This window comes from Athene cunicularia (genome assembly GCF_003259725.1).
Source record: "Athene cunicularia isolate RWA chromosome 2 unlocalized genomic scaffold, athCun1 chr2_part1, whole genome shotgun sequence".
NCBI lineage: Eukaryota > Metazoa > Chordata > Aves > Strigiformes > Strigidae > Athene > Athene cunicularia.
Genome location: NW_020799095.1, coordinates 49,683,733 through 49,705,070, shown reverse-complemented (window position 1 = coordinate 49,705,070; position 21,338 = coordinate 49,683,733). Strand labels below are relative to the sequence as shown.

General features: G+C 37.7%; 1 protein-coding gene across 1 annotated transcript in view; it reads left to right on the top strand.

The window, feature by feature from the left end:
* The first annotated feature begins 264 nt into the window (after positions 1 to 264).
* Positions 265 to 21,338, top strand: part of NFX1 (nuclear transcription factor, X-box binding 1) — a 64,524-nt gene continuing 43,450 nt past the window's right edge. Inside the window, exons 1-5 of the mRNA XM_026843552.1 lie at positions 265 to 358; positions 5,810 to 6,859; positions 9,354 to 9,515; positions 15,572 to 15,649; positions 17,827 to 17,932. Coding sequence (XP_026699353.1) covers positions 265 to 358; positions 5,810 to 6,859; positions 9,354 to 9,515; positions 15,572 to 15,649; positions 17,827 to 17,932 — 1,490 coding nt within the window. The remainder of the gene's footprint in view (positions 359 to 5,809; positions 6,860 to 9,353; positions 9,516 to 15,571; positions 15,650 to 17,826; positions 17,933 to 21,338) is intronic.

The window sequence follows — 21,338 nt, the reverse complement described above, 5'->3', positions numbered from 1 at the left end:
AGAAGTAGCTTTATTGAAGGCAGTAGATTAGTCTAGATGGCACACCGTTCCTACATTTGCTTTGTAATACTTAAGCTAACACAGATACTGTTACATGGCATTAAGTTATGCAGCTTATTCCTTTTTATGTTAATACATACTGTGTTATCAAGAATCATCTCGTAGGGAAGTTTCAAATTGAGCTTGTGCCATATTAGGATGGGAATTGGCTTTTACCCTGCAGCTTCATGAATAGAGTGAGTGTATGATTTTGAGAGCTTAAATATGGAAGATATTTCTGCTCTCAGTGTAGATATGGGGAAGCAGCTGAAGTCAAAGAATGACGGCTTGGTCATGACAGATGTGCAGCCCATCCAGGGTATTTTGCCACTAGTGAACTATTATTGAGGCCTAGGGATATATGAGACAAAGGGGAAGAATGTAAGAAATGAGGCAATTGTAGAATGATTATTCACATTAATATGCCATTCTTGTTTCCAGCCCTGTGTGCCTAGAAGGGACAGGTCATATTTGCATTTAATAGCCACGAATGGATTTTTTTTTTTTCCATCAGTTGCCATAATAGCTGTTGAATGTAGTTTTGTTTTTTTTCCTTCACAATGACACTGTCATACGTGGTACAATGCATCATTAAACTGACGATATCAGGGAGTTGCTGTGAAGCACTGAGTAGCCCTCTGTAAGGGTGACCAGGAAAGTGAAAACTTATATGTTTATTCTCCTTAATGCAAAATCCATTCTGTAGAAGATACTTCTCTTAGGATGATGAAGCTACTTATGGTGAAGTTATATTTCTTTACCTACTTTTATATTTCTCCTATGCCATTTTGAAATGAGTTAGCTAAAGCTTCATGTTCTGTTCAAAATGTGGATGCTCTGAGTTTGGACGGTAGCATAAATAGACAAAAACATTGTACTGTGTGCCTGTATACACAGCAGGCTAACTAGCTGGAAAGCAGCTCTGCAGACAGGGACCTCGGGGTCCTGGGTGGACTGTAAGCAGACCATGAGTCAGCAATGCACTCTGTCTGCAAGGGAGGCCAACAGTATCCTAGACTACATTAGGAAGAGTCTTGTCAGTTTGTCAAGGGAGGTGCACCTTCCCCGCTGCTCAGCACTGGTGAGGCCGCCCCTGGAGCATTGTTTCTGGTTCTGGGCTCCCCATGCAAGAAAGACATGGACATAGTGGAGTGAGACCAGCAAAGGGCCATAAAGATGATTAAGGCATTGAAGCATCCCTCATATGAGGAGAGGCTGAGAGAGCTGGAACTGTTCTGTCTGGAGAAGTCTGAGTGATCTTAGTGCAGTGTACAAATACCTGGCAGGAGAGAGTAAAGGATATGGAGCCAGATTTTTCTCAGTGGTACTAAGTTAAAGGACAAGAGGCAAAAGGTACAAATTAAACCACATGAAATTCTATCTGAACACAAGAAGAAGCCTTTTTACTGTGAGGATTGTCATACATTGGAACAGGTTGCTCAGAGAGTTCGAGGCCTCTCTCATTAGAGATACTCAAAACCCGGCTGGACACAGTTGTGGGCAGCTTGCTCTAGCTGACCCTGTTTGAGCAGGGTACTTGCACTAGATGATCTCAAGATTCCAACGTCAGCCGTTCTGTGATAATGATGATTTTGCATGTTAATAGTTCTCAATTCTGGCAAGAGTTGCAGAAAGGGAGCATATCCTTTATTAGATGAGCTATTATAGTTGGAATAAGCAGTAAGTTTTGGGCAGGCAGATTATTTTGCATACAAATGGGTTGCACTGCTTGAGTCTTTAAGCCTGAAACAGTCTAACTTCCATTTAGGAAGAAATCCAACCTTCTGTAAATCTCTGTTGTGTCTGCAAATGACAGGATGCTCTAAGTGAATGTATGAAGTGATCAAAGAAGAAAACATCAAGCTTGTTCTGTGAGGAAGAGGTTTAAAGCTTCCAGTGGTATGGGAGAAGCCTCACATTTCCATAATGCACCATTCCTGTTTGTTTTTCTTTTTTGTGGTACAGTGTAATACTGATACCATAAGACTCGCAGGGAGTGTCTTCCCTGTAACTTGTCCTTTGTGTCCAGCTGACTGGACCATTTCTTGTCTGGATGTATGCAGTGCTGACAAATAGATTGTTGTGTATGCACTTTGTACTGTCATCAATCTTTAGGTGAAAGAATAGGTTATTTGAATTTCTTTAAGCCTGAAGACGTCTGTCCTGAAATTACCTTTGTCTTCTATTGGAAGCTGGTATATGAACGGAACATATAGAATATCCAGAGTTGGAAGGGACTCACAAGGGTCATTGAGTCCAACTCCTGACTCCTCACAGGGCAACCTAAAAGTTAAACCAGGTACTCAAGAGCATTATCCAAACACTTCTAGAACACTGAAAGGCTTGGGGCCATGACTGCTTGCCTGAGAAACTTTTTCCAGTGCTTGACCATCCTGTCATTGAAGAGCTTTTTCCTAGTACTACCCAATTTGAACTTCCCCTGATGCAGCTTTAAGCCATTCCTTCATATCCTGTCACTGGCCTTCAGGGAGATCAGCACTTCCCTCTCTGCTCCCCCTCATAAGGAAGCTGTAGACAGCAGTGAGGTCACCGCTAGTATCCTCAGCTGCTTCTCATAAGTCATGTCTTCTAGCCTTTTTACCATCCTTGTTGCCCTCCTTTGGACACATTCTAATATGTTTAGATCTTGCATTGTGAAGACCAAAACTGCATAGAGTACTCCATTATTTTTGGTTGAATTTATGGGTATCTCAATCAGAAGTGGTCAATTAAGAAATAAGTGCTTGTCCAGTCAGAAAGACTGGTACTAATCAGTTTTTTTTATTTAGTTCCAGTTTTGTATTGATCTAAAGCTTCAGAATGAGAGTGAAAGTTCTTCCTATCTGAGAGATAGAGCTGAATTAGTTTAAGTATAAAGTACTGCCTCTGACAGGTGCACAAGAGTATACAGTGTAGCCCCAACCTATTATAAGTTTCTCTGGCTGGACTTTGTTGATATTTTTTTTCTTTCTTATATTTATTCTTAATTATCAACTTCATATAGTCTCTGCCTAATTGAAGCACATTGTTTAATGGCCCCTCAAAATCTAATTGGAATTTAGCTCGCTGATACCGTGCTAAGAAATGTCACTTGGACAGGATGTCTTTAAGTGACACTTTCAAATATCATTACTGTTGTCTTCATAAAAGAAGTACCTAAGTTATTAACTTTGGTTGTACTTGTCCCCAAAATAATCTGGTTTTGAAGCAGAACTTGTACTTATTAAAATGAGACATGTGCTTAATAATTTGTTTCATATTTTTAAAAGTGTCCTTACCAATTTATTTTTCTGAAGGATAGTTCACACAGACTGCCTAACTTTGCCAGGGCATTTTGGTTTGTCCACATTAATGCTGAAGGCTGTAATGTTATGGCAGAACAGGCATGAAACCATATGAGTTTCATATGCTTCATTTTAATTCACATTCAAGCTCTTAAGGATGTTAAAATTTGGAATGTAGAGGTTGTTTCTAAAGATACTGTGATTCTCTTTATTTTCTAGAAATATGGACTATCTAGCTTTGAAAGTTCCCTTTTTCTTGGGATTTTTGTACAGGTAAACATGTCAGAAGAAATTAGAGCCAGTGTTAGCTACTGATTATTATACTTGTGTATGTATTTTGCTGCTTCTTATCTTGGCAGACAGAAATCAGTTTTGGTAGAATTCACCACTTTGGAAATTTTTATAATGTAAAAGCTGACAGTAAGAATAGGAATCCTACTCATGGGTGATATAAAAAGCCCTAATGAATTATTCATATTTTGGAGGTGCTTTTAAATATCTGGTTTCCTGGTTTCCCATCTGTTTCTTCAAACTTAATAGATTATTTGGAAAGTGCTTTCAAAAATACCACTTCCACATTTCAAGTCCTGGTTATGCTTCTTGGAGAGCATGCTCAAAAGTCAATTTGGCTGCATTTTAGAAAACCAGCATTTTAAAGCCATAAACAGCATGGGTTTTTATGTCAGTATAAGACAGTATGTTTTACTGATCTACAAAACATACTCAAGCTTATTTACTGCATTCATTTGAAAGCCTTCTGCAGCAATTCCTTTTATAATTCATGCATGCATTTTATATACTGCATCTCGTAACTGAAGAAACAATGGTCTTTAATAATAGAGCATACTCTTTAGAGGCAAACTGAGAGATTTTTGAAAAACATGTTTTTATTAACCATTAAGAAGTCATTTGGTTTACCTTGTTGCATCTGTCTATTAGACTTTATTTTTTAGTGTATATAAAAGAAATCTTAAACCAACTAATGAAATGTGTTGTTTCAAATAAAGTTTATTTGTAATTGCAGGATTACATCCTGTCTTCAACTCAAAATATGTGGAACTATTTTAAGTAATGTATACTGAATGACTGCTCTTTACATTATAAAGGAATTCAATTTATGTTTGTAGTCCTCTTTATTAGTGATAGAAAAGAAACTAACAAAACATTGGAAGAACTGAAAGGAAGTATGGTTGTAGAAAGTAAAAAAGGATAACTTCTGAGTTCTTTACACAGAATATGCATGCTAAGAGGAGAAAAATAGTATGTTTCCAGGGAAGCTGCTTGCAGTCTAGATTCTTTCAGATGTATAAGCCTAATATTTTGTACCTACTAGGGTCTGCAGTTCTAACGATAGAATAGATTAGTTCAGCTGGAAGGGACCTACAGTGGTCGTTGAGTCCAACTGCCTGACTGACAGGGCTGACCAAAAGTTATAGCATGCTCTTAAGGGCAGTGTTCAAATGCCTCTTAAATACTGATCAGCATGGGGCATTGACCACCTCTACAGGAAGCCTGTTCCAGGGTTTGACCATCCTCTCAGTAAAGAAACGCTTCTTTAATGTCAAGTCTGAAGCTCCCCTGACAAACACGCCTTTGAGTCATTCCCATGGATCCTGGCATTGGCAGTTGGAGAGAAGAGATCAGCACCTCTCCGCTTCCCCTCCCCTTCAGTTAAGATTGATTCTCAACTCAATACCCAGGTGTTTTGAAAGACCTCTGTCTTGTGTTCTAATTCTATTGTCTCAAATTCAGGTTTCCTAAGTCTTACACTATTGTGTAAGACTTAATCTGCCACAGCCCATTAAACTGTCCCTGATACTCACCTGATAACTGCTGTTGCAGGCAGGCCCCACTGGCACGATGTGATATGAAATTGAGCAACATGAGATTTGTAATGTGCACCTCTTTCTTTTATCTAGAGACCTAGAAATAACAGGATAGTCATCAGCCACTCAAGTAGAACCATGGTTGATGCTGATGGCCTCCTAACAGCAAAACTAACTTTGCAAAGCTGCCCTGGGTAGTCCCTCTACCACTTACTGTGTCTATATGTAGAGCAGTGTAATCAGTGTTCATGCAGGCATTTACTATTGCTACTTTTTGGCTGATGGATTTTAATTTGTTTGAAGTTCTTTGTAATATTAAAATCTCAGATGTAGCCATTTTTCTTCAGGTTTGTATGTAAACATGCTAGGAAAAACCTCAGCCACATGTTAAACACTGATTATCACACTTGCATGTCTTGTATACATACTTCAAATGTTTTTCTTCATTCTAGATCATCACAGTCTTTCTCTAAAGCTTACAAGAGAAAGTAACTTCCACAAAGCACTATATGATTTGACTCTGGTTTCTGGAAACTGTTTTCAGTTCTGTCAAGTGAGGGATTGATTGAACTTCTGGGCCTTTGCATGTATGGTAATTTTGCTGAAATGATATGTTTATTTAATAGTCTTATATGACTTTTTATTTTTTTCACTTTTTAGGTTCATTGAATTTCAATCCTGATGCTGCTGATTCTATTCCAGGAGAAGGACAACCTACAGATATAAATTGGGTAAATAAAGATAGGAAAGACTCCAACAGTGTTCAGAACAGAAGTAAGTTACCATTTCCTAGTCTGTCCTCTGAAAGAGGTAGAGATTATGAAAGCTCTTCCACAAAGCATCATGGCTTTTGTAATCCAGACAGTCAGTATGGGAATTCTGAAGACTTCCACCAGTATTTTAGTACCAGTAAAAGTTTGAAGAATCGTAACTTGCAAAGCCAGAGATGGCACAGATCAAGAAATGATAGCGCACATGCTAGAAGTAAGATAAGGCAAACTACTGCCGATGCTGCTGCAGGTGCAGGAATTACAGATGCTGCAGTAGTACCTGGGAGAAGAGCACCTCCTAGAGGGTACAATGACTTTCTCTCCTCAGAGAGTGACAGAGAGGTACCTAATGCAGATAGCAGAGGAGCAAAGCCAAAGAAAACACATCTAATGCATGCATCTGGAAGAGGTTTCAGGGAGAAGGGAAAGCAAGTACATGACCGGGAAAAGAGAGTGAGCTCTAAACAGAAAGTGGAGCTGTTTGAAAATGTTCCACCTTTGGATTTGACTCAGTCTGACTCTTCAGAATCATCTGTTGGAAAGGCATTCTGTGATGCACCTGTTGGTAGTGCGGATGAGCAGAAAGGCTACAATTACGTAAACAAAAGATATCCCCGGAAGCCTGTGTGGAATAAACCCCCAGTAGAAAAGGAGTGTCAGAAAAGACATGATTCTCACCGTAGTAAAAATACAAGAGTAGGTAAGAAGTCTTCTCTTGCATATGCTCCAAAAGATAAAAATGAGAGGAAGAAAGAAATCTCTGATCACAAGAATGAGGAAAACTTGACCAGTGAAATCAGGCATCAGTTGTCTGATTCTGTCAGATGTAATGGAAGAAAGTTCCTGCTAAAGGGGGATCAGGCACCTGCCCTTCATTTCAGCTGGACCCAATACTGGAAAAAGCAAAGTGATGTACCAAAAAACAAAGAAACTCATACAGGTAAGCTTTCTAGCCTGTCCTATACTTCTGTATTAAAGATATGTTCTCGAATAATTTAAACAGCATTTACCTTTGACTAGTTGAAGAGGCTTATTATTTCCCATTAGGTCAAGATCAGTTTCAGAGCGTAGAATTAAATGTAAATGTGTGGTTTCCCAGTGTGGGGAGGTGTTCTGTAAGTTTACTAGGGAAAAACAGTTTTTGTTTAATTTTTTTTTTTTTTTTTTTTTTTCACTGCAAAACTACAAATGATGACCTGGCTAGGCACTGTGTTAAAACATATGTTGAGGGAGTGGGGAGTAAAATTCTGAGTGTTTTGAACAATGAGACTTGAGGAACAATCCCAGAACAGATTTTTGCAGAATAAATTTTCTCATGTTTTATGTAGAAATAGGAGAATGCCAGATTGCTCCTAATGGAATTTTTTGCTCTTCTTTTTTTTCAGCAGTAGTAGGAAAAAGTAATTAGAAATAGAGAAAGTCTCTGGATGCTATTTTTGGAAGTTGAGAATAGAAGCATGTGCTGTTGAGAGTGTAAAGCAGACCTACAGGTTTTGACTGTCTGAGTGAATTTTGTGCCAACTCATACCATTAGGGACTTAAAACATTAAATGGAAATCAGCTGAATCTTTGCAGTGCACAGTACTGGTTTCCATTGCTAGACAACCTAGGTAGCTTTTTCTTACTGTTTTAGATAAGTTTAGGTGTGTACAGAGAAAATAGTCTCATTCATAGTACCTAGCAGAAGTAGTCCTATTTTTTTTTCAGAGGCAATAAGGAGAGAGGTTGTCCTTTGATTTTATTTTTTTTTTTTCATTTTGTTTTTTGTTCCTTTCCAGTTGAACAAACACTAACAATTATATTCAGTTGGTTTTTACTAAGCATCTCAACCTGGTCTCCTGCTGCCCAGAATGAGAGATGGGTAGACTAGTTCCTGTTACCTTAACTGTGGTATTGAATCTTTTGAAGATTTTTCTTCTCAGTGGCTTATCTCTTTCAGAGCTGAGAAATTAGTGGCATAATTGGGAAGCATAAGATAGCTCCACTCAGAAACTTTGTTCCCTTATGAGGAGCTCAAGGATCAAGATTTTTAACTTAAATATACTAACTTTCATGCTTCTGGGTTCTACTTGAATAATAAAATTAAAAGATACCTTAGTCTTTCTACCAGCATTATTAAATGAAAAACATCATAGGCAATAAGCAGGAAAAGAAATAGTAATCTTAGAGAATTTACCCCTCAAAAATGACAGTCTTTCTTTGCATGGTTGAGTTGGGAGCTATTTTGGAAACAGTATCTGCCGCTATTTTCAGGGGACTGAGTCTGCTCTTCTGTATTACCTATTGGACAGCTATCATATCTGAGCATGGTATAGCTTTAGTCTTCCGTAGAAAAAGTAGTATGGTTTAGGTGAGAATGCTTTCTTTGCAGCAGATAATATTCATGGGGCACTGAAAGCAGAAGTGACTTAATTCTAAATCTTGTGGTGCTTGATGCAGGAGGATGGGAAAAGAAGCTTGAAAGTGCTTATCTCCTATTACGGAGGGCAAACTGTTAATACTTCCAAGTTTCCAGGCAACCACAGGCTTGCTTTCAGTCATGTGTAGTACAAGCACATTTTAAATTGATAGTAATTTTTCTTTTGTTATTCTCATTTTTTTGTCCATTATGAGTTCTAATTTCCCTTGTATTGACACCATCTAAAAATGGTATGTTTTTACACTTGTAATTAAGATATTTTAAAATTCTAGGCATAGATTAAATAACATTTCTGAGGTATATTTGGTAACATTACCTTGATGGAAGAGGTAAACTGGCAGAATTGAAATCAGGTGGTACCTTTGTTATGGTTGCACATCTAACTATGTTTTCAGGCTGTTTTGTCTTTTTTATGGAGTTCTTGCTTTATTTTCAAAGTACTTTTTCCTGTTCTTTCTTATGGCTCAAAAGGCCCTGTACTTTGACTGTTGTTTCCCAGTGATTCCACTCCTAAAGCAGTCAGTTTGAGGATCTTATTGCTGTAATCCAGGTACTTCTCTGTTAATACTTGTTGTGTGGTCTTCCAGGAATACTGGAGGCTGGGAATTACATTTAATATTGGCTGCAACTTCTGTAATTAAGAGCTTTAAGCTTTTTGATTTAAACTTTATGCGACGATAAATTTCCCATATAAAGTGATGAGTAAAATCTCAAACTTCTGCCAAGCTTAAATCTACTAACCAATTTGCAATATCAGAATGGTTGCTATTCATCAACAGGAATTATTGTTTCCAGTTTTATGGGAATCTCATACTCTCCTCTTCCTGCTCCGAAGCTAGAGAAATGCATACCAGCTATCAAACTGGAACCTTCCAGGAGTTCACTAATGCCTTGCTTATAGCAACACAGGAAAAATAAGTTCTGTTATAATTTAGATAAAACATTGGAAATTCATTTGGATTCTGTTTCTTGGCTATGAGATTTTTCATGCACAAGTAATTTATTTTATTTGCAGGGTCACTGATTGAACAGTTGACCACAGAGAAGTACGAGTGCATGGTATGCTGTGAGGTGGTCCGAATAGTAGCCCCAGTGTGGAGCTGTCAGAATTGTTACCATGTTTTCCATCTGAATTGCATTAAGAAGTGGGCACGATCACCAGCTTCACAGGCTGAAGGTTGGTATTCTCTTGCACACATTTTCTCTCAAATACACATAATAGCAAAGTTCATGTGTTTCTTACGTTGGAAACCTTCTTATAAATATTGCCTAAGTTAATCAGTAAGCTGTGAACAAAGCAAGTTTTAAATTAAAATTCTTTTTTCAGGGTTTTTTGGATGCTTTGTATAATCCTCCTAACTGTTTTGATTCTTCTTAGTATTCTAGCTATAACTAATTTCCAGGTTTGGGAACATAAGATCACTCAAATTGGTGCCTCAAGATGCAAAGCTCTGTGGCTGTGTTTTTACACACCAAGAAATGTCTCATCTCTCATTTGTGCTTGGCTGAGCAGTCAAACAGAAGCAGTACTCCAAGCATTAGTTGCCTGCTTTTATTCAAACCGCTTCTTAGTTCTGTTCTCAGATAAAGTACTTCTGAAATACATTACTGATACCACGCAGTCAAATGAAATTCAGAGAAGACAGAAACCTTATGCCTTTGTCATTAGCTTAAATAAGATTTTTTGTATGATACCAGTTTTTGAAACTCAGACCTCTGCATTCTGCCCTTTGAATGCTTTGGTGTAAGTTAAGGCTGAATTGCAGCCTCTCTGCTGTGTTCAGTTGTGTCATGTAGACACACTCTGAAGACTGTAATGTTAATCTTGAAGTAGGGTTAATTTTTTCTGTAACCACCTTGTTTAGCTTTATCACTTTTCATGCGTCCTTCTGTCTCTCTGTATAGACCAAGGAAATGGAGTCTGTTAGCTACTTCCAGATGTTTGACAGAAGTTCTTACAGACTGTAAATCTCTTGCAGACAGGATTAGTTGCAAAGTTCTTGGATTTCTGAAGATGAATACACAGGCTTCTGGGTAGGGCTGGTCATAGTTCATACAGTAGAAAAGTTACAAACACCACCACAAGATATGAAACGTAAAGGCATTGGAATGTTTGAGAAGGGAACAGATCTTTGGGTAAGACTGAGATCCCAAGCCAAACTCCTAGCTGTTTTTGTGTCACCACCTTCAGAGCTGATTTATCTCCCTAAAACAGCTTACTGCTTGATCAGGAGGGTGTCTGCTTGTGTAAGGGTGGTTTTGCTTATCTATCAAGACAGTGCTCTTAGGTGATTGAATCCTGACAGCATTTCAAGTAGCAGTATTTTTTGACCATTTACTTTTCTTGTAAGAATTTGTAGACTACATGTGTTACAGTATCCTGTGTATGAGAGAACTTGAGCTAATCATTAATTGAAATTAAAAGTGGTGGCCTCAGTAGAACTGATTCTATAGCTCCAGTAAGGACACTGATGCATATTTCTTGACCTGCAAGGCCCTGCTACCCTATCTTGATTAGAACTTGTACTTCAGTGTGTAGTTGTTTTATGGTAGGCTGTTTCAGCGTAGATTCTACTTCCCAGGCTTTATATAATGTTGGAGAATTCACTAGAACCCTGGCAATAATTATTGTTTACTGGAGGAGAAATAGGACACTGTAATCTGCCTAACACAATAATAATCTGTTTTTCTGGAAGGGGAAAACCCCCTTTTTTCTGGACACGATCTACTTGAAATCTGCTTGATTCTGCAAATGTTACAATGAATTGCAGAAAATTTTCTAATCTCAGTACCATAACTTTTCATTGCTATGCTTCACTTCCAGCCTAGTGAGATTATTTTGTTCATAAGATCAGTTTTGAGTGTCAGTTCTTTTATGTTTTTGAAGCAACTGAATGTTTTAGTGAGAAGGTCCCTCCATTTGGGGCCTTAAAGCAGCTCTTATTTCTACAGCACGTAGTTGGAGGTTGAAAGTATGCATGGGTACATAATTCCCCCACAAATTTTTGTCATCGCAGCATTGTATTAGAGAAATCCTGAATACTTGGATGAAGTAGGTAACATCCTTGGTGGGATATCATATTGTGTAGTTCCATCTTCCAGATCAATAGTAACAGGTATCTGTTATGAAGGAAAAGCAGGTGCGGATCGCTCAGAGACAAGGCATAACACTCAGCAAGTGAAAGCTTTGGATTTCCACCAAGGTGGGAGCCTGCGACACCAATGCTAATCAAATGGGGGCCCAGCACAAAGGAAGTGAAGCTCAAAGTAATGCACTGCATGGATGGATAGTAAATCTTGCACCGATTAACTTAACATATACATATGCCATGTCCTGTTTTCCTCATTAGCGAACTTGATGTAATGTGGATGCCATTGTCCAAATTCTGGGATCCGCAGATAGCCATCAGGTTGGCACCCATGCAAAGGTGGGTGCAGATGACGGTGAGAAGTGAGCTATCCTGGGTTAGTGTGTCAGTGAGATAAAACGTGCTTGGGACTCCATGTACTCAGGTGGGAAGAAGTGAAAAATTATCCTGGGTTACTGTAAAAAAAGTCTTCTTGCACCCTTCTTCTCAGGGACTCCTTCAGATGCATTTCACTGAAGGTGTGTTCCCTCAGAAACTTCTTTGCCTTCTATTGTCTTGATGGTCATCTGGAAAATGACTTCTAGTTTGGCCAAGCCAGGTAAAAGAATCTCCTGATTATCTGTGGGGAGTCATAGTGCATTGCTCTATTCTTGGTTTGCTTACATTAGAGTTGTGGTTGACATCCAGAGTTCAGTATTGTGTAGGCTGTCATCAGCACTCGGAGCTAGAGAATGGATTTTCATTTGTATTAGAGATGTCCTGGTCGGGAGGAGGAGAAGCTCTGCCAAACACCACTTTGCCATCATGTAGAAAGATTGTTTTCTATAAGGAAGAACATAACTTTCTCCTTAAGAAGCATTTTTACTAACATATTGAATTATGTCTAAGAGGAATACGACCTTTAGATATTGCACAGCTAAGGTCAGTCTGACAAGAATACCTGCATTGCCCACAAGATCTTTTACTTTGTTATGTTTATAAAGGGAGAAATTGTTGTCTCTTGTCCCCTTCCTCCTTCTACATCTTTTAAAAACTGATGCTTCAGTGGTGTTTGACTTGCGCCCATACGTTGATGGAACAAAAGTTTAAGCCATTTGCTCCCTTCTTTGCAGGGAAGGTAATTTTACTGGTATTTTATCTGGAAGGGTTGAAAATATTTTGAGTTATTACAACTGTCTCTCTCTATTCTGCTCCCTCTGTTGCCCCTGCCCTCCACTTCCAGGTGAGCTAGTGGTTTGTACCAATATTGGCCTCTGAGATGGCTTCTGAGTTTCAGTGGTCAGAATATGAATCTACTTGCCTTTTTTTCTCTTTTTTTCCTTTTTTTTTTTTTTTTTTTCTTAGGTAATGGTGTTCAAGGGCTGAAGCCATTCTGTGCGCCTTGGATATTAGAGATGTCACTTGTTACTGGGACAAAAGCTTTTGATTATGTCTAGCTGAGAAGTCAAAGCAATAATTTATTCTGATACAGATTATCTCATTGGAGAACTGTATCAAACCTTTTAGAAATGGTAACATGAAACTGCCAGTCTTGGTTCTAGTATATTCTACTACAGTTGAAGTGACTGAAATTTGTTTAGAGGTTTTTTTAATGTACCTAGCATTGTATATATGTTGAAAATTCCTGTTGCACTGCTGCCTGTGGAAACGTAGCCTTTTAACATTCACTCTTTATTCCAGCAGATGTATTTGGATCTTTTCTTATGTAATCACCTATGACTCATCTAGGCAAGCATGTAAAGAGGAAAGTTGCTTATTTGAAACTGCATGTAAAGATCCATAGTCTTTATATATAATTCTTAGCTCTTCCTACTCAACGTTCTTTTGAGCTCCTTGATCCTTTATAGTTCTGGAAACTGAGGAGATTATTCACTGTGCCCTTATGACAACAGGTATGCAATAGAAAGGGGTAGGATTCTGGGCATGCTACCAGAGGTAAAAGAATTTTTTGGCTGAAAGTGCTACAAGTAGGGATGCTTGCAATATGAAAGTATGGAAGAAATTTTGGTAAATAATTACAAGTAAGGAATCTTTATCCTAAAAGGAGAAAGAAGATAGAAAATACTAAACTAATCTCTAGTAAACAGGACTGAGATGTATTGATTTTGCTTAGACAACTGTCCTTCTGGTGGCTTTGGTTGGAATTCTGCCTACTTTGCTGCTATTCATGAGAAGATTCATGAGAGTGGGATGTTGATTCTGTAGGGTCATCCTCATTCTCACTTTCTTCAGTGATCAGGATTTGTAAGGAGTAGTTACAGGACCACAAATGTGGATGTCAGGAGTCATCCTACTGTCATTCTATCCTACTGTAATTGCAGCTGAATCGAGGAAGAAAACTTACATTTCTTGTCTTTTTAGAAGAGGGCAACCATGCATGTTCCTTGTGGGTAGACTCACATGAATGTAGTTATGTCTTAGAGAGGAGCAAAGGATAATCAAGGATTAAGAAGAACAAAATATATCTTGAAATGCTGTTTTGCTTGGTAAAAGGTTCCTATTTTACAAGCACCTTCGCTATACTCTAGAGAAACTGGTACTTGTAGAAGACGAGACATCCTGCTCCAGGAGAGCTATTGATAGGAGAGGCCTTCTGCTGGCCTCCTGAAGCTTTGATGGTAGGCTTACCTTCACAGCTTTTGAAGAACATAATGAAATAAATTTTGTTGTTAATGTAATAGTTAAGTATACTGTACAAAGTAATCCCATAGAGAATCCCTTAGGGTTTAGTATGCTGGCTTTGGGAGGAGCCACGTAAGGTGCTAACAGCTTTGTCAGCAGATACCCCTCTTGGTCCCCTGCTGCGAGGTTTTACCTGTAGCCTTTAATGCTTCTTTCTGATATGCTTCAGTTTGTAGCAGTCAAATAAAAAAAACCCCAAAAACCGAACTTGGTCAGAAAATGCAAGTTGGTTTTGAGTATGAATATGAGAGTATACTCCTTGTGCTTACAGCTGCTCAGCCCATAACTGTACAGTGAGTGCTCTGCAGCAGTCTTGGTGACATAGTGATATGAGCCAGAATAACAAAGGGTATGAATATGCACTAAGTATTGAAAAGAATAGACATGCTTTAGATTTGCCTTTCAAGAGTGTCAAGGCAGTCTGTAATCTGGATCATTTCCAGTTTGTGAAAATCATTAACAGTTGTGAATTATGATGGTTAACATAAGAAGTCTCCAGTTAATTGATAGCGAATCTAGGCATGCCTGTCATTGCAGTGCTGTTGTCTTGTCACACATAGGGTTTCCTGTTCACAATCCCTTCTGCATTCGTAATGTGAAAATAACATAAATCTTGGTCATGTTTCTTTATCACAAAGTACAGTTCTAAAATCACAGCTTTATTAATTCACCAGCACTGAACTGATTGGTTAATAGAGATAGTAAGAGCTAATCAGTTTATGGTTTTATATCTATTAAAAGAATATTTCTCTCTATCCTCCCTGTCCTCCCCTTTGTCTTCAGTAGTGCACTCTCACTGGTATTCTTCATAGCCAGATATGCGTTTAATTTGGGAAACATCTTAATGAATGTTCCTTTCCTTACACTGAAGTTCTTCCTTTACTGCTAACCAACACTCTCTTGGAATGCAGAAGCAAGGAAACTACTATTCAGTAGTATTGACCTTTAATTAAATTATTCTGGTTTATGTAGCGTTAATTTATTCTGTAGGTGAAGCAATACTAAATTGGTCATCTACAAGACACATAAGATCTTAACATGAGAGGACAGTGGAAAGGAAAATACAGGTGGTAGTTAAGACTATAGGTAACTATATTTTTCTTGCTAATTTCCCATGCTCTTAACACTTCACCACATCTTTAGATATGGTGAAGACTGTGTAGTCTTGTAGAATGTCTTATAGCAGGTTACATGACCATAGAAAAAGTGCAATTTAAAAATTTGTACTTGCCGCCGTATAAAGCTGAAGCCTGGTCATATAAACTACCATTGATGTATTTATGCTGTTACTGTATAAAATGCATTTTTAGTAACCTGCTTTCTCACCACTTCTGAGTAAATTGAGAAACTTAGTTTAGTTGCAGCTGTGGTAAGAAACAAGTTGAGAGCAATTATTCAAGGTTTGCAAATTAGCTCTTTTATTTACTTCAAGTAATTTTTCTTTTTTTTTTTTTATTTACAGATGGTAATAGTGGTTGGAGATGTCCAGCTTGTCAGAATGCTTCTACGCAAGTTCCTAAAACTTACACTTGTTTCTGTGGTGGGTTTCTTGCTTGCTTTTGCAAAGAAAAACAATTTGCTACTTGTTTGCTTACATTCCTGAAATTTAACTTTGTTTAAAACTTCATTGACGCTGGAAGGTGGCTGCACAGAGAAGCACACATGTTGCTTAAAACATTAAAAAAATGAAAAATAATAAGTGATATTTTCATATCACTATGTAAAAATAGTGATTTTTATAGAATAAGGATAGAATTCGACTGCTATCCTACCATTTTTCCTCCTGTAGGAGTACTGAAATAACCTGCATGTGTTATGTCTGTGTGACAAGATACACCAAAATAATACACAATTCGAGCATGCAACTATCTAAACCTTTAAATTAATTCAGTAATACTGTCATTTATGTTGCTTGGACACATACAGATTAAATAGGAAGTAGAATTCAGACTTTTCAGACCTTTATGTAGACACATGTTTAATAAAAGGTAAATGAAGTGAGTACAACACTCATTAAGCCATTAAGTATATGACAAAAAGGGAGAAATGTTACTTAATTGCATATGTGCAAATAAATTTCATTTGGGATTTACCCTTTTGAAATTTGTGTTGCTGTCATGTAGCTTTCCCTTCCTTAAGTCGGAGTCACTGCAAAGTTTCACTGTGGTTTTTACGAAACAGAGTATTCTGGAACTGAGACGGGAACTGGGAGTCAGTGAACTTGCCCTAAAGAAAACTAGACTTATACTGTTGGTAACAATTTTATCTAAAGTTCTCTTTGTCTAAATGTGTTAGTGAGTCAGTTAAGAACATGCAGTGCAGGTAAGACAGAGTTTTTGTAGGACAATGTGTGAAATCTTACACGAGTATAGGGATAAAAATTCAGTTAGAATGAATGTTTTAATTCCAAGTAAAAGTTACACTTCTAAGACATGTTGTCAATCTGTTAAATAGGAAAGAAATTATGCCTAGGCCTTAAGACTGTTTCATCGTTTTGGGAGATCTACAATAGAAACCTCAAGTTGTCCACAGGGTTAATAATAACAGGGCACCATGCAGAAATATATAACTTTGATCTTCTATAGATAATTTTACAGTAATAACAGGGTGTTTGGACATCACCAGTTGCTTATGCAAAGCTATCTTCTGTTTGATGCAGAATACTAACTCTGTGTTGAGTGTGGTTTTGTCCACCATTCTATGAGGAAATTTTTAGCTTATTTTCTTCTGAATAATTTTCAGGATTTTACTAGGTATGCAACTGGTTTAATTCAAATTTGAGTGAATAAATACCATCTTTGATGTTTATTTGTATTTTTCCTAACTTGTTACTTGTAGAATATTTGAAGGAGTGCTAAAAGAGTTAATATTATATAACTGTGTCACCAAAAATATATATATCTTTGTGGTTTTAGTTGTTGCAACTCAAATTTGTAACACTGGCTCAGTTGCTTCACTGTTAATTGCCCTCTTGCAGAGCACCAAATTAGTTTTGTATGTGTTAACCATGGCAATTAACTTTAACCCTGATGGTTTCTCATGCACTTAGAGCAATGAGATTTGCTAACACAATGTCAGATTAATTACAATGTGATTACAGTGCTTATCTGAAATACAGAATACTTGAAGTTAATATAGATTAATCACTTCTTGTTCCAAGACCCTGCTGCATTCATCAAGATGTTAGCCTTTAATGTTTAGATTTATGTAGAGTCTGCTTCTTTTTAGAGAAGTGACTTTTATAATTTGCCCAGTCATTTAATTCTGCCCCCGTTCTACATCACCTTATCAGCTAGATTTTATTTTCTGGGAATAGTGTCTTTTTTTACCTTTTTTCTTCTGTGTTGAGGCAGCAAGAGAGTTTGACCCTTTAATTTTCTTACCTACTATGCAGCCTGACCAACTAAAGGGGGCTTTTAATTTTCTTGTATTATCAGCTGAATATAAAATACCAGCTACCTAAGTGCCTGCTAAGAGCATAGAAGGAAAGAATCTTTTGGAGCTTGATATTCTAATGGCACTTACTTTTAAAGAAGTTGAGTATATATCAGCACTGAAAGCAGAAAAAAACATAAACCAAATTGTGTCGTTTTGTTTTTCAAAGATGACTACTGCCAGTATTGAAAATACAGCTTTTTCTTTTCGGTGTGATATTTTTCCCAAATTCTGTATTGTATTCAAGGCAATAAATATGTTTTTGTCTTTGACATGGTTTAGGTAAGGTACACAATCCTGAATGGAATAGAAATGAAATCCCACATAGCTGTGGGGAACTTTGTGGGAAGAAGAGACAGTGTTTGGACTGTCCACATCTTTGTAACATGTAAGTAAATATTTATCATGTGAATATTGAAAAGACCTAGAGAAAATTTCTGGAGACTGTATTTGGATATTTTTTGACTTTAGGATATGCTTAAAGGTATATTTGGTTTATAGCTCAACTGAGGCCTGGAAGAAATTGAGACTATTTGTATGTCTAAAGTGAGTTCACATGAGCGAATGAACAGGACGTTAACAACAGTAGTTGTAGCAACATTTCCACTGTATTATAGAAACTAAACCAGCTGCCTGACTTGGTTTCAAAAACTTTAATTGAAGTAGAGAAATAATAGTGAATAGAAGTGGTTTTAAACATTTATCTAGTGGTCTGCCATATATTTTACATATGCTTTTTCTGTAATAGTGTTTGTGTATCTTAATCTAATAGCAGTAGTACTTGGTTAAAGTGAAAGACCACTTCTATCCCTTGTTTCCTTTTATTTGGCTTGTAAACTGTTGAGGATAAGAGGGCTTTATATGTATTTATCTATTTGTTGAGACCACCAAATGGTTGAACCAAAATCCCTCATGGAGATCTTAATCAGTATATGTAACTTGGATTGATATTGCTAACACTTAATACTATAACTCAAGGAAGAAAAGCAAAGGAGCAATTCTGTTTTCAGTTTTGAATGTTTTCTTTTAGATCATTTTTTAGCAGAGTGGTAGTATTATATTTACAAGGTTAATGGCATTAGGCAAGCTTTTTCAATGTATAAATATGCTTGCTAGTCTGAAAATAAATTATATGTTGCTCCTATGTATCTAGCTTCATTTTCCACATATGGAAGTTGTTCCATAATACCTGTTCATGTTTCTGTTTTGAGAATTTTTTAGTAGTCAGAAGCAGTCGTTTCTGCTCTTGGTACACAATCAAAAACTTCAATCATTCCAACAAATAGATTGTCATCTTACACTTTTTCCAAGGTTTACTAAAACTTAGAACTTTACTCCAAACTTTTTATTTTATGTGTTCTGTTGCAAACCTATTTCAGCATCTTGTTGAATGAATTTTTCTTTACTCTTTAATACTACTCCCAAGTGTGAAAATACTGTATTTCTTTTCAGATTGTCATTTCTGTTCTATAGCTGTTTTCTTAATTCATTATCATACTAGATCCGCTTCACTGTGGTTTGCAGGGTAAAACTGAAACAGATCAACTTTCAGAGTACACCTGATGTAGCTGATATCCTGACTCAGCAGAACACTGATTCCTTTGGAGGCCACCAGCTGGCTTCCATCTCAGGAGAGGCGTATGTCTTCTTTGCCCAGTCAGAAATAAATAGACTCCTTAACTACTTTGAGAACTCCCCAACTGCAGTTTGTTACCTGACAAACTTTCTTACAGTGCTTGGAAGAAAGAGCTGTTCTTTTCCTGTTCTTTCCTATCCCAGTCTACAGCAGAGGCTTAGTCTCTGGCTTTCTCTTCTGGCAAGTCCTCTGAACAGTGGTGGCAGTATTGTGCCTTTTGCAAGCTGTGAATTCATAGTCCCTGGTAGTCTGATATGCATCAAGACTTGTGAAAGTTTGGGACCTTTTAAAGACCTAATTTGCTACCAGATTAAGTTGTAGCAAATTTTAAAGTGTTCTCATTCAGCTCATTCTACATGAGTAAAATCATGCTGAGATCATCCAGTCCTGGAGGTAAGGGAACAGTAAGGATGCAGATCAAGATAATGGATGGTTTTGGCACTCTCTGACTTGTGATAGTGATCTGGAGAGGAATGTATTTTCAGCATCAGTGTTACCCAGTTTTAGTCTTTCTTCAGTGTGTGTTGGACAATTCTTCCTATCATATGGGAATCTTAAGTATTTATGAGGACATACTCTGCCTCCATCTGCTGTATCAAAAAGCAAGTAGAAACCTGGTTCCCTCTTGCTGTATCAGGAAGTGGTGGAGATAGAGATGTGGACCTTTACCATCTGACTGCATCTTTAGCAGTCTGTCTTGCCAGCTCCTCCTCCCCACTGGACAACCTCAGCTGATCTAGAAGTCCAGATCATGATCTGTATCTGGGCAGTTTTTCCTTAAGACTCTACTCAAAGGTGGACTTGTTGCCATCAGGGCTAGGAGTCTGTTTCATGGTTCTTGTTGGAGTTTAGATGATCTCAGGACTCTTTTCTGCAAGCAGTTGTTTCTTTGGATTATGGATCTGCTCTGTGCCTTTTTCCCCTGTTCCCACAGGTTCTCATAAGGTGGTAAGGTTTGAACCAGAAATGCTGTTCTGCTCATCGAGATCCTAAAAGCTTTTTTGTTTTTCCTTGTGTTCCCCCCACCCCTTCAAGAACAAATGTTCCATGTAATTTTCAAGACCTACCTCACAGTGTGACGGGACTTTTTATATCAGAATTATTTATGCAGTGCCTAGCAACAGAATCTGAATTGCAGTATTGTCTGAGTTGTTTCAGTGTATCTACAGTTTCAGTGTATCTACACTGCATCTATCTGATGTGATGCTACCAGGATCAAACAAACATCATCCCCTTTTCTCCTCATATGTGACATCAGATGAACATATTTCTCATTGCTTTTAATAGGATGCTTGTATTTGCTCCTTCTGCCATGTAGATGAAATTTGCAGAGTATGGGAGGTGTTGTAAGTTGTTCTAATAGTTGGTGATGGCCTAAACTTCAGCCTCTCTCCTGCTGTCTGCCTTCTGTAGGCACAGTGTTAGCTACATGCTAGGCTTGTGTGTTTGATTGTCCCCTGTGGAATGAGCAGCTCTGAGAGCGATGTGACTGTAGTCTTTTGGTGGGAGCGATGTGACTGTAGTCTTTTGGTGGGAGCGATGTGACTGTGACTGTAGTCTTTTGGTGGTGCCAGTTGTGCTGCTTAGGTGGTTACACAATTCTTAATGTAATATGAAGTAGCAAGTTGAAGTAGATCAAAGTGGATTAAGTTACTTGAGAATCTCTTTTCCCTTTAAAACTGAGTAAGCATCAGACTCTTGTTGCTGAGGAGAAAGAATTGGGTTAAAAGTCATGGGAAAAGATTTGGATCCTTTAATACTTTGTAGAGTGATTCGTTTTTCTTAAGGAGACATTGAAAATATAGGGATTTACACCCGCTGTGTTGTCCGAGTAGGGAAATGAGACCTTCAATTAAATCAGAAGGTGGCAAATTCATAATGCATCACATACATGCTGCTAGGCAGGGCATCTCCTTGCAAGAAATTGATGCAAATAATAAGACTCAAAACAGATCAGATCCTGTTACGGGTAATAAGAATGTCTAGAGCTCTCAGCATCATGTAGATGCTTTTAAGAAGGATATTAAAGCTTGTGGCCTGGTTGAGAGAGATAATGATGGCCAAGTTTGGGCAAGAAGTGTTGTATGTGTGAAGGTCTGTTTGGTCATAGTTTTCTACTTCATAGTGTTGAACCATCTTTTTTGAGGCCTTTGTCTCT